General features: G+C 51.9%; 2 protein-coding genes across 2 annotated transcripts in view; one reads left to right on the top strand and one right to left on the bottom strand.

The window, feature by feature from the left end:
• Positions 1-5,628, bottom strand: part of LOC309684518 (E3 ubiquitin-protein ligase TRIM36-like) — a gene marked incomplete at both ends in the record, with an annotated part of 45,551 nt that extends 39,923 nt beyond the window's left edge. Inside the window, one exon of the mRNA XM_082500412.1 lies at positions 5,477-5,628. Within this exon, the coding sequence (XP_082356538.1) occupies positions 5,477-5,628 (152 nt within the window). The remainder of the gene's footprint in view (positions 1-5,476) is intronic.
• A 2,020-nt stretch (positions 5,629-7,648) lies between these two features.
• Positions 7,649-12,553, top strand: part of LOC309684517 (E3 ubiquitin-protein ligase TRIM36-like) — a gene marked incomplete at both ends in the record, with an annotated part of 52,664 nt that continues 47,759 nt past the window's right edge. The window contains one exon of the mRNA XM_082500411.1: positions 7,649-7,661. Coding sequence (XP_082356537.1) covers positions 7,649-7,661 — 13 coding nt within the window. The remainder of the gene's footprint in view (positions 7,662-12,553) is intronic.

The following is a 12,553-nucleotide window of genomic DNA, read 5'->3' as shown; positions in this document are numbered from 1 at the left end:
ATCTTTTGTAAACAAACCTGTGACTTCACCTTCAGTGATGAGTGTCTACAGCCCCTGTTCCAAAGTTTGTTTCCCGGGAAAGAAGTACCTCCTGAATTTGTGATTTCATCCCCAAATTCTGAGAATTTTTGAATGGTGGATCACATCATCTGAATAGTGGATCACATTTTAAACTTCATTGAATGAAAAAGAAGTGAATTGTACCACCATTGAAATATACAGCTAGGCATTTCACAGGGGTTAGAAAACATTGCCTCACTCACATCTGGGGACTACCAGTTCCAATATTTTGAGGATTAGCTGGAAGCTATTTCCAAAACTTGGCAACAACTCTTTTCTAACAATGTAATTGTTATTATAATACATCAGTTGTGATGTATACACTGCAGGAGTCCAAAAAACCCATTCTGCTTCCTTGTAAAAGAGAGAAAAAAACCCTTTACAGTTCTCTTCCTCTTCGTCATCCTCTTCATCCTCCTCGTCGTTGAGGTTTATAATCAGTGGAGGGTGAACGGGTAGTAAAATATTCTTTTGATTTCTGAGTGATTCTTGATGATGGGCCGGAGGCAGAATCCCTTCTTGTACACCCTGTGGCAATGGGGCATCTGCAGACAAGAACATTATTTTATTTGGAGGGAACTAGAATATCAAGTCCAGGTTCAGACCAGCAGGTACAGTTTTTAAATCATTATATTGAAGGAATCATTAAATAGACAGATTGTGCCTTTTAGGAAAAATCTTCTGCGGAGGTTGACGTCTTCCAACTACAAGAAAGTAGGAAAGACACTCTCTTCCGAGAGCATCTTCCAACTACAGAGAGTAGGAAGAATCACAGGCACTCACTCCTCTGACTGGACAGATGAGGCAGTGCTGAATAAGGCCTTTTGAAAAGAGGAACACTTTGACCATTCTACGCTATTTTAAAAAGGCTGGCTGTCTCTTCCAGCTGGTGGATAGATTAATTTGAGGCAGAAACCTTCTTTCTTCCAATACCTTTTAAGATATTTACAGCTGAGGGAAACACACAATCAGTAATACCTGGGCTGAAGTGAGTGAGTTCAGGACCCCACCTGTGAAACTCGTTTAAACATGCTGAATAATAGGCAGGCCTGTATCGCTCCTCATGGCATCAGTTTTGGAGGATTTAGAAATGCTAAGATTACCTTTTTTTGGCTTGTAGACGTTCTTTTGCTACCAATTTTCTGAATCAGAATTCTCTTTACTAAGTACAAAATGTAGATTTTGAGAAAGAATATCAAGTTCACAAAAATAATTTGCACTTAATTAGAAGTAAATCAGAAAAGATATTCTTTTCCTTAGGAATTTATATCTACCCGTAATATTTGCAGCAAAACCATTCCAGTACAGGGATAGCATTTTCTGAGAGCCAGGAAATGCAACGGACTGAAAATAAAAATGATGAAAAATGGTAAGTCTATTTGTACTGTTCAAGCTGACCAATTTGCAGCTCTATATACAATCAGGATTCTGTGCATTATATTAAAAATATCAAAGAAATAAGATGAAGCGTGGGCATTTTCTGTTATTCCACTTGCTGTTATTCTTCCGCATCTCTTGCTTGCCTAGGAGCAGCATGTGTATCCTAGCAAACCCATTTTAATAACACTCCTGCAGATCAGATTTGTTGTATTTCATGCCAGAGAAAGTAAGATACAACACTTTACCTTGATAGAGCCTTTGTCAGTGTCCAGAATAGGATATTATTAGCCCTGGGTAGTGTAAGCCAAATCAAACTTGAATTCGTTTAATCACAAAGCGGCAATGTGCCTTTGAAAAACTGTTCTATGGGATTCTAATAAAAGAAGCAGCAACTTGGAACTTGGTGTTATTTTAATCAGTCTTTAATCAGTCTTACCCCGTCAGAAAACACTCATTCCCTCCAAGAAGCAGCAGAGGTTTCTAGTATGAGCCGGGCCGCGGACGCCTCCAGCGGCGCCTGTGCTGTCGGCACCGGTGACTCGGGGCCCGATGCTCCTGGCTGCCGCCGTCAGTGCCACCGGCCCCGAGCTCGCTGGCGGGAGCAGTCGGGGCGGGAAAAGGCTTCTGCGTTGCTCCTCTTGCGCAGACGTGGCTGTGCTACTTACCCGCCCCGACGGGGGCTCCCCCGGCCGGGGGCTGCCCCTCCTGCCGCCGCCTGTGCCGCTGCGCTGCGCTGCGCTGCGGGGGCTGCTCTGGGCGGCCCCTCGGGCTCCTTTCGCTCCGCATCGGGCAACCTGCGGCGCTCGGTGACTCCCGGGCGCAGCCCCGCAGGGCTCTGCCCGCCCCGCGGTGGCCCCACCGCCCTCCCAGCGGGGGAGAGGGCGGGTACGGACGGGACGGTGTGTGCGGCACAGAGCCCGTGCGGCGGGGCCCGGGGCAGGCAGGAGGGTCCGGCCGTGCCCCCCGCCGGCTGCCCCGCCAAAGGGGGATGGCCGCCGGGACGGAGCGGCCCCAGCCCAGCCCCGGGGCTGCCCCGACGCCCGGACAGCGGGGACCCGAGGGACACCGCGCGGCTGCCCCGGACCGGCCGGGACCTCGGGGCAGCGCAGGAGGGGAGCGCCCCGCGGCCGCCTCCCGGGGCGGCTCGGCCCCTCCGCCCGCCGCTCCTCTGCCCGCCCTGCGCCAGCCCGGCCCCGCCGCCGCGCTCGGGGACGGCCCTGACCGGCCGAGAGGGGCCGCGAGATGACGAGCCGATCCGAGCGGGGCCGAGTGTTGCCGAGCGGAGCCGAGCGGCAGCCGGTACCTCTCGCCACAGCCGCTGGCGAGACCTGGGCGTTGCCCGGGCAACGGCGGGAGGCTCAAACGCGCCGCAGCGGAGGGAGCGGCCGGTGGCCGAGGGAGCCGCTCCGGGGCCGGCCCGCTCCGCGGCGGAGAGCAGCGCAGCGTGAGGGGGGAGCAGGGGGACGGTGCGCTCGGCCTGGCGGCAGAGCCGGGGGGGAAGGAGAAAGGCTGAGGAGCAGCCGGGAGCGTGAGCGAGAGAGAGAGGGGCCGCTGGAGCCGCGCTCTGCCCTCCCGGAGACGGGGACGGGAACGGAGGACCGGATCTGCCGGTGACATGCGGAAACGAAACTCCAGAGACTCCACAACCGGGAAGGTTGTAAAGTAGGTGTTTATTCAGCGCTGGGCAGCACGGGGGGGTCGCCCCACCACAATCGTGCGCGCCCAATGCAGCGGCCTTCTCAAATATATATTGTGCTTAATTACATAATCATAAGATTTCCCAATACGCCTATACATATGCATAACCTGTCCCCACTTCGTATTAAAATTAGCTCTACGAAGTCATTTCCATAAACTCCTCCCAACTGCGCTTGCGCAATGCCTCCTGGTGGTGGTCGCTGAGGGTCGTGACCACGAAGGCTGATGATTCCTCTTCATCACCGCAAGTAACTCTTTGTCCTTGCGCAGACTCAGTTCTTCTTTGGTCTTTGTCCAGACCGCAGGGTTGGTTTCAGCCGCTTTTCAAGGCATACTCTTATTCGTTATCAGGAGCTGTCCTTGGCAATCTCAAGACTTCTTGCTTCGTCCATTTTTATCAGGCCTGTCCTTTAGGTTACGAATCACTGCTAGTCAATCAGTGCACAATGTGTTATTGTCTCTATCACATACCCCTGACTCACCGGGCAGACCCTCCTCTTGGGGAAGTCTGCTGCCCCCCTGGGCCCGGGTTAAGGACGTCACTAGGAAACTTTCCGGCCTGGTACGGCCCTCGGACTATTGCCCAGCGCTGCTCTTCCCTGTGGGTGGCCACGAAGCCACAATGCGTAGTCCGAGGGCGATCCGGAGAGACTTCAGGGCCTTGGGATGGGTGGTAAGGGAATCTGGAGCGCCGGCTATTTTTCCTCTCTCCTTCCAGTTATGTGCAGCGACACTGGAAGGAACAGGCGGACCTGGTCTCTTAATACATGGCTCCGTGGCTGCTGTCACCACCACAATTTTCGTTTTTTTGCACAAATAGGGTGGCCTCCATGGTGCCAGGCCTGCTGGGGTCAGATGGGATTGAGCTTTCTGAAAGGGGGAAGAGGGTCTTTGCTCAGGAGCCAGTGGGGTTCATTGGCAGAGCTTTAAACTAGACTTGAAGGGGTCAGGGATAGGATCAGGCTTGCCCGTGACAAGCTGCGGGAACATGCTAAGGTCAGGGGGACGGGGCGCCAGCGAGGACCCTCAGCCTGTAGGTCTGAGACGTGCTGGGTGCAGCAGACTCGCAGTCTTATGGAGATGAGCCAGGGGCTTCTGACGGAACAGAAGCCAACAGGGAAACATCAGTGAAATCACAGTATCATAGAATCATTTGGGTTGGAAGGGACCTTTAGAGGTTGTTGAGTCCAACCCCCTGCAATAAGCAGGGATGGGGCATCTGGGAAGATTATGTTTTTTGATGATGAGGGTGGGGAGACACTGGCCCAGGTTGCCCAAAGAGGTGGGAGATGGCCCATACCTGGAAACATTCCAGGTCAGGTTGGATGGGGCTCTGAGCAACCAGATCCAATTGAAGACGACCCAGACCATTCTATGATTAACTACCACATGGAAAAAACATACAAAGGAAAACTGAGTTAGAAGCAGGTTAGGCTGATTCACACAGAGACTGGAGACGCAAAGAGTAAGGAAGACCCTCCCATTGAGTCACGAGGTTCAGAGTGGATCCCCTTGCCTTCTAAACTCCTTATGGAGCCCCGGTCTCACACTTGGAGAACAGCTTATGTCTAACGGAATTATCTATACAATGTTTGCAATAATATTGAGTAGCTGCACGGATTAGTAATGTCTCATTAGTACTAATTCAGCACGCTCTCAGTCACTTACTGGGGATCTGCCGCAGCTAAGGCATCTCTCCGCCGTGGGTGAGGAAGGCTCTCAGTCTCAGGTAAGGAATCTCTAACCTTGAGAGTCGCCCCTGCCCACGGGGAGAGTCGCCTGGCGTGCAGTGCAGCTGCCATTCAGGGAGAGGTCAAATTGGGCTCCTCCTGACGGTGATATTTATCGAGGGGAGTAGTTGGCTGCTAGGCGATAGCACAGACGAGAGAGATGTCTTTTGTTTAGCTCGGGTATCTCCTTCTGTACTTTGGTTACCTTGCATTTTTAGGGTTTGAAACCACCTTTAGTTCTTAAAGCAAGCAAACAAATAAACTTCTCCTGTACAACAGAATTTTACATTGTGTAACAGAAAGGAGTGTCCTTTTCTATATCCAGTTCACCAATGCCACTTACCACACTCTGCAGCGTGGACCGATAGGATTCCCCAGCTCCTGTGTTGTTTATAAACAGGATTGGACTAGGTGTCACATCAGGGCTTCCTTTCCCATTTGTCCCTGCTGTGACTTCAGCATCTGGAGCAACAGAATCACCATCTTCCAGCTTGTGGATCTCCTCATTTGTCACTTCTAAGGTTTCATCAGATAGAGAGGCAACCTGGATGACCAACTGGGCAAAAGTAGTCACTTTCAGTCTTTTAAACAGCTCATCCTTTTTATACCTGTAATTTCTTTTGATCTCTTCCAACCTCTCGGTGTATTTTGTCAAACTGTTTCCAGTATCAAGGCGGGTTTTTATATGTTGGTATCTGGGATTCTGAGGGATGTGTCTGGTTAAATACTCCGGGTCCCCGACACTCCTCCTGCTCGACATCTTAACACCGCAAACACCCAACCGCGCCGCTATTCTCCCTCACTCCTGCTGCTGAGTTACTGTTACAGCCCCTTAGCGTGGGCTGTAGCCAAGTGAGATTCTGTAAGTAAAGAATTCCTGGATTGTTTCATTCAATTCGGTCATATTAGACTGCTTGCCCTCACTATCCCTCGGCAGCACTTTCACAGCCCGACCAACACTGGGGCTCTGCGCTTTCCTTGCACCGTAACGCTCCCAACACTCTCTCCCACACTCGCCAGAGCCCCGCTCCAAAATGGAAAACATCCAGCGACTGCTCCTACACAAAAGGAGCAAGGATGGAAAGCTGTTCCTGCCTTCACCATCCCGTAGCAGCGCTCTGACAGGCAGCTAATGGCAGCGTGGGCTGAGGCTGAGGTCCCCAGCAGCACGGGTGGCCCAGAGGAGAGAGGTGTCTGTTGCGGATGGAGCGATGCACTTCACTCGTAGAGAGAAGCAGCGACACGTTTATTGATACAAAACAGGGATTTAACAAAGTTTGAGAGTAAATGCGACAGTGCTGTAGCAGGATTCGATGGCAAGGTACACTTGGTTATTTCCTGCATGGAGGACAGGGTCAGGCAGAACTGCCAGGGAGACCCTCCTGTTGGGCTGAGGTTCGGAAAGGAGCCCCTTGCTTTCTAACCTCCTTCTCAGAGAGGAGTCTGGGTGCGGCTGGATCCAATCCTGGTCCCAGACTGGGTCAACGGTTTATGTCTAAGGGATTATATATGTGCAATCAATGCTTTCTATCACTTAGCTAAGATTTCACAGTTTCGCGTGCTATTAATCACTGACCGAGGATCTGTTGCGGCAAAGAATCTGTGAAGCTCGAGGAGTAACCTTGAGAGGCGTCCCCGCTCATGGGGAGATCCTGGCGTGCAGGGGAGCTCAAAGGGCTCTTGGGCTGTTCACTATTGATGTGGGTGAGATGATTGACCTATAGTCATATCTGCATATTGGCCACAGTACCAGCACTGCTCAAGTTAGCCCTTGGCTACTGTGGTGTTATGTGTTTCCCCGAAACCACATCGAGCCGGGGGCAGCCATCACATGTACACGTGCCCATTGTGACCACCACAGGTGTTAGTGCTTGGGCAGGGTCACGGGAGATAAAGGTCAGGTTGGAAGGCGGGGAGGGGGAGCACACCATCACAGTGTCAAGGAAGCGATGTTGGTGCAATACCGTTCCCTCCTCGACATATCTTTTCCAGCCAGGTGTCCCTGGAGCTGTGGGATTCTCATACAGAACTCACACCCTAACCTAACGCTAATGGGAGGGTTGGATGGATCCAGGAACAGAGACCTATTGGCAAAACAGAAGGAAGCTTCCTTAGAGGAGTCTTGGTAGCTACCTGTGATATCAGGTCCCTCAACTAGAGATCAAAAGTCTGTGGGAGATCCCTGGGACGAGTCATGGGTTTGTCGCAGGGTAAAAAGCTTTACCTAAAAGAGAAAAAACATTTCCCAATGAGAAAAAACCATCACAGTTATCTCCCTTTGGAGAGTCTGGAGGTCCTACCAGGGATCTGAGGTCCCTAAAATACATGACAAAAGACAACACCAGAAGCCTGGAAGGAGCCTCGGGTGAAACCCAGAGGATGGAACATTGTCCAAGGAGAAAAATCATCTCAGGTATCTTCCCTGCAGGAGTCTGGGATTGGTACCCAGGATTACAGGGTCATAAACCAAAGGATAAACTGTGTGGGAGATGCCTAGGAGGAGTCTAAGGTGCATCCCGCAGGACGGACAATATTCCAAGGAGAAAATTCATCTCGGGTATCTTCCCTGGAGGAGTCTGGGGTTGCTACCTGGGATCACAGGGCCCTAAACCCCAGGAAGAAAACACTCAGAAACAGAGCTGGGAGGAGTCTCAGGTGCATCCCGAAGGATGGACAATAGTCCAAGGATAAAAATCATCTCGGGTATGTTCCCTGGAGGAGTCTGGGGTTGCTACCCGGGAGCACAGGGCCCTAAAGCATTGGGGAAAACGTTGCGGGAGATGCCTGGGAGGAGTTCTGGGTAGATCCCGCAGGATGGACCACAGTCAAGAGAGAAATATCATCTCGGGTATCTTCCCTGTAGGAGTCTGGGGTTGCTACCTGGGATGACAGGTATCTAAACCACCGGAAAAATGTCTCAGGGACATACCTGCGAGCAGTCTCGGGTGCATCCCGCAGGATGGAGCATTGTCAAAGGAGAAAAATCATCTTGGTTACCTTCCCTGGAGGAGTCCGGGGTTGCTAACTGGGATCACAGGGCCATAAACCCCAGGAAGAAAATACTCAGAAACAGAGCTGGGAGAAGTCTCGGGTGCATCCAGCAGGATGGAGAATTGTCCAAGGAGAAAAATCATCTCGGATATCTTCCCTGGAGAAGTCTGGTCTTGCTATCCAGGATTATAGGGCCCCAAACCACAGGAAAAATGTCTGCGGGAGACGACTGGGAGGAATCTCAGGTGCATCCCAGAGGATGGAGCATTGCCCAAGGAGAAAAATCATCTCGGGTATCTTCCCTGGAGCAGTCTGGGGTTGCTACCTGGGATAACAGGGCCCCAAACCACTGGAGAAAAGTCTGCGGGAGATGCCTGGGAAGAATCTCCGATGCATCCCAGAGGATGGAACATTTTCTAAGGAGAAAATTCATCTCCGGTATCTTCCCTGGAGGAGTCTGGGGTTGCTACCCGGGATGACAGGACCCTAAACCACCGGAAAAAAGACTCAGGGACATACCTGCGAGGAGTCTCCGGTGAATCCCAGACGATGCAGCATTGTCCAAGGAGAAAAATCACCTCGGGTATCTTCCCTGGAGGAGTCTGGGGTTGCCACCTGGGATCACACGGCCCTAAACCACCAGAAAAAAGACTGAGGGACATACCTGTGAGGAGTCTCCGATGAATCCCAGAGGATGGAGCATTGCCCAAGGAGAAAAATCATCTCGGGTACCTTCCCTGGAGGAGTCTGGGGTTGCTACCCAGGATTACAGGGCCCCAAACAACCGGAAATAAGACTCGATGACATACCTGCGAGGAGTCTCAGGTGCATCCCGCAGGATGGAGCATTGTCCAAGGAGAAAAATCATCTTTGGTATCTTCCCTGGAGGAGTCCGGGGTTGCTACCTGGGATCACAGGGCCCTAAACCCCAGGAAGAAAACACTCAGAAACAGAACTTGGAGGAGTCTCGGGTGCATCCCAGAAGATGGAGCATTGCCCAAGGAGAAAAATCATCTCGGGTATCTTCCCTGGAGGAGTCTGGGGTTGCTACCTGGGACAACAGGGCCCCAAACCACTGGAGAAAAGGCTGCGGGAGATGCCTGGGAAGAATCTCAGATGCATCCCAGAGGATGGAGCATTTTCTAAGGAGAAAATTCATCTCGGGTATCTTCCCTGGAGGAGTCTGGGGTTGCTACCTGGGATGACAGGACCCTAAACCACCGGAAAAATGTCTAAGGGACATAGCTGCGATATGTCTCGGATGCATCCCAGAGGATGGAGCATTGCCCAAGGAGGAAAATCATCTCAGGTATCTTCCCTGGAGGAGTCTGGGGTTGCTACCCGAGATGACAGGACCCTAAATCACCGGAATAAAGACTCAGGGACATAGCTGGGATAAGTCTCGGATGCATCCCAGAGGATGGAGCATTTCTAAAGCGAAAAATCATCTCGGGTATCTTCCCTGGAGGAGTCTGGGGTTGCTACCCGGGATCATAGGGCCCTAAACCACCGGAAATAAGACTCGGTGACATACCTGCGAGCAGTCTCGGGTGCATCCCGCAGGATGGAGCATTGTCCAAGGAGAAAAATCATCTTGGGTATCTTTCCTGGAGGAGTCTGGAGTTGCTACCTGCGATCACAGGGCCCTAAACCCCAGGAAGAAAACACTCAGAAACAGAGCTGGGAGGAGTCTCAGGTGCATCCCGCAGGACGGAGAATTGTCCAAGGAGAAAAATCATCTCAGATATCTTCCCTGGAGAAGTCTGGTCTTGCTATCCAGGATTATAGGGCCCCAAACCACAGGAAAAATGTCTCAGGGAGACGACTGGGAGGAATCTCAGGTGCATCCCAGAGGATGGAGCACTGCCAAAGGAGGAAAATCATCTCAAGTATCTTCCCTGGAGCAGTCTGGGTTTGCTACCTGGGATGACAGGACCCTAAACCACCGGAAAAAAGACTGAGGGACATACCTGTGAGGAACCTCCGGTGAATTCCAGAGGATGGAGCATTGCCCAAGGAGAAAAATCATCTCAGGTATCTTCCCTGGAGGAGTCTGGGGTTGCTACCCAGGATTACAGTGCACCAAACCACAGGAAGAATATCTGCGGGAGATGCCTGGGAGAGATCTCAGGTGCATCCCAGAGGATGGAGCATTGTCCAAGGAGAAAATTCATCTCGGGTATCTTCCCTGGAGGAGTCTGGGGTTGCTACCCGGGAACACAGGACCCTAAACCACCGGAAAAAAGACTCAGGGACATACCTGCGAGGAGTCTCCGGTGAATCCCAGAGGATGGAGCATTGCCCAAGGAGAAAAATCATCTCGGGTATCTTCCCTGGAGGAGTCTGGGGTTGCTACCTGGGATTTCAGATACCTATACCACTAGAGAAAAGTCTGCGGGAGACACCTGGGCGGAGTCAGGGGTACATCCCAGAGGATGGAGCATATTCTAAAGAGAAAAATCATCTCGGGTATCTTCCCTGGAGGAGTCTGGGGTTGCTACCTGGGATAACAGGGCCCCAAACCACTGGAGAAAACTCTGCGGGAGATGCCTGGGAAGAATCTCAGATGCATCCCAGAGGATGGAACATTTTCTAAGGAGAAAATTCATCTCGGGTATCTTCCCTGGAGGAGTCTGGGGTTGCTACCCGGGATCACAGGGCCCTAAAGCATTGGAGAAAACTCTGCGGGAGATGCCTGGGAGGAGTTCTGGGTAGATCCCGCAGGATGGACCACAGTCAAGAGAAATATCATCTCGGGTATCTTCCCTGGAGGAGTCTGGGGTTGCTACCCGGGATGACAGGTATCTAAACCACCGGAAAAATGTCTCAGGGACATAGCTGCGATAAGTCTCGGATGCATCCCAGAGGATGGAGCATTATCCAAGGAGAAAAATCATCTCAGGTATCTTCCCTGGAGGAGTCTGGGGTTGCTACCCGGGATCACAGGACCCTAAACCACCGGAAATAAGACTCGGTGACATAACTGCGAGGAGTCTCGGGTGCATCCCGCAGGATGGAGCATTGTCCAAGGAGAAAAATCATCTTGGGTATCTTCCCTGGAGGAGTCCGGGGTTGCTACCTGCGATCACAGGGCCCTAAACCCCAGGAAGAAAACACTCAGAAACAGAGCTGGGAGGAGTCTCGGGTGCATCCCAGAGGATGGACCATTGCCCAAGGAGAAAAATCATCTCGGGTATCTTCCCTGGAGGAGTCTGGGGTTGCCACCTGGGATCACAGGGCCCTAAATCATTGGAGAAAACTCTGCGGGAGATGCCTGGGAGGAGTTCTGGGTAGATCCCGCAGGATGGACGACTGTCAAGAGAGAAAAATCATCTCGGGTGTCTTCCCTGGAGGAGTCTGGGGTTGCTACCTGGGATGACAGGACCCTAAACCACCGGAAAAATGTCTCAGGGACATAGCTGGGATAAGTCTCGGATGCATCCCAGAGGATGGAGCATTGCCCAAGGAGGAAAATCATCTCAGGTATCTTCCCTGGAGGAGTCTGGGGTTGCTACCCGAGATGACAGGACCCTAAATCACCGGAATAAAGACTCAGGGACATAGCTGGGATACGTCTCGGATGCATCCCAGAGGATGTTGCATTTTCTAAAGAGAAAAATCACCTCGGGTATCTTCCTTGGAGGAGTCTGGGGTTGCTACCCGGGATCACAGGGCCCTAATCCACCGTAAATAAGACTCAGGGACATACCTGCGAGCAGTCTCGGGTGCATCCCGCAGGATGGAGCATTGTCAAAGGAGAAAAATCATCTTGGGTATCTTTCCTGGAGGAGTCTGGGGTTGCTACCTGGGATGACAGGACCCTAAACCACCGGAAAAAAGACTGAGGGACATACCTGTGAGGAACCTCCAGTGAATTCCAGAGGATGGAGCATTGCCCAAGGAGAAAAATCATCTCAGGTATCTTCCCTGGAGGATTCTGGGGTTGCTACCCAGGATTATAGTGCGCCAAACCACAGGAAAAATATCTGCGGGAGATGCCTGGGAGAAATCTCAGGTGCATCCCAGAGGATGGAGCATTGCCCAAGGAGAAAAATCATCTCGGGTATCTTCCCTGGAGGAGTCTGGGGTTGCTACCTGGGATTTCAGATACCTAAACCACTAGAGAAAAGTCTGCGGGAGACACCTGGGAGGAGTCAGGGGTACATCCCAGAGGATGGACCATTTTCTAAGGAGAAAAATCACCTCGGGTATCTTCCCTGGAGGAGTCTGGGGTTGCTACCCAGGATTACAGGGCCCCAAACCACAGGAAAAATATCTGCGGGAGACGACTGGGAAGAATCTCTGGTGCATCCCAGAGGATGGAGCATTGCCCAAGGAGAAAAATCATCTCGGGTATCTTCCCTGGAGGAGTCTGGGGTTGCTACCTGGGATCACAGGGCCCTAAAACCCAGGAAGAGAACACTCAGAAACAGACGTGGGAGGAGTCTCGGGTGCATCTCGCAGGATGGAGCATTGTCCAAGGAGAAAAATCATCTTGGCTATCTTCGCTGGAGGAGTCTGGGCTTGCTATCCAGGATTATAGTACCCCAAACCACAGGAAAAATGTCTGCGGGAGACGAATGGGAAGAATCTCGGATGTATCCCAGAGGTTGGAGAATTGCCCAAGGATAAAAATCATCTTGGGTATCTTCCCTGGAGGAGTCTGGGGTTGCTACCTGGGATGACAGGACCCT

The sequence above is a fragment of the Vanellus vanellus genome (assembly GCF_965231255.1).
Source record: "Vanellus vanellus genome assembly, contig: HAP1_SCAFFOLD_105, whole genome shotgun sequence".
Taxonomy (NCBI): Eukaryota; Metazoa; Chordata; class Aves; order Charadriiformes; family Charadriidae; genus Vanellus; species Vanellus vanellus.
Note: the sequence above shows the minus strand (reverse complement) of the source record. Positions and strands in the feature narration are given on the sequence as shown.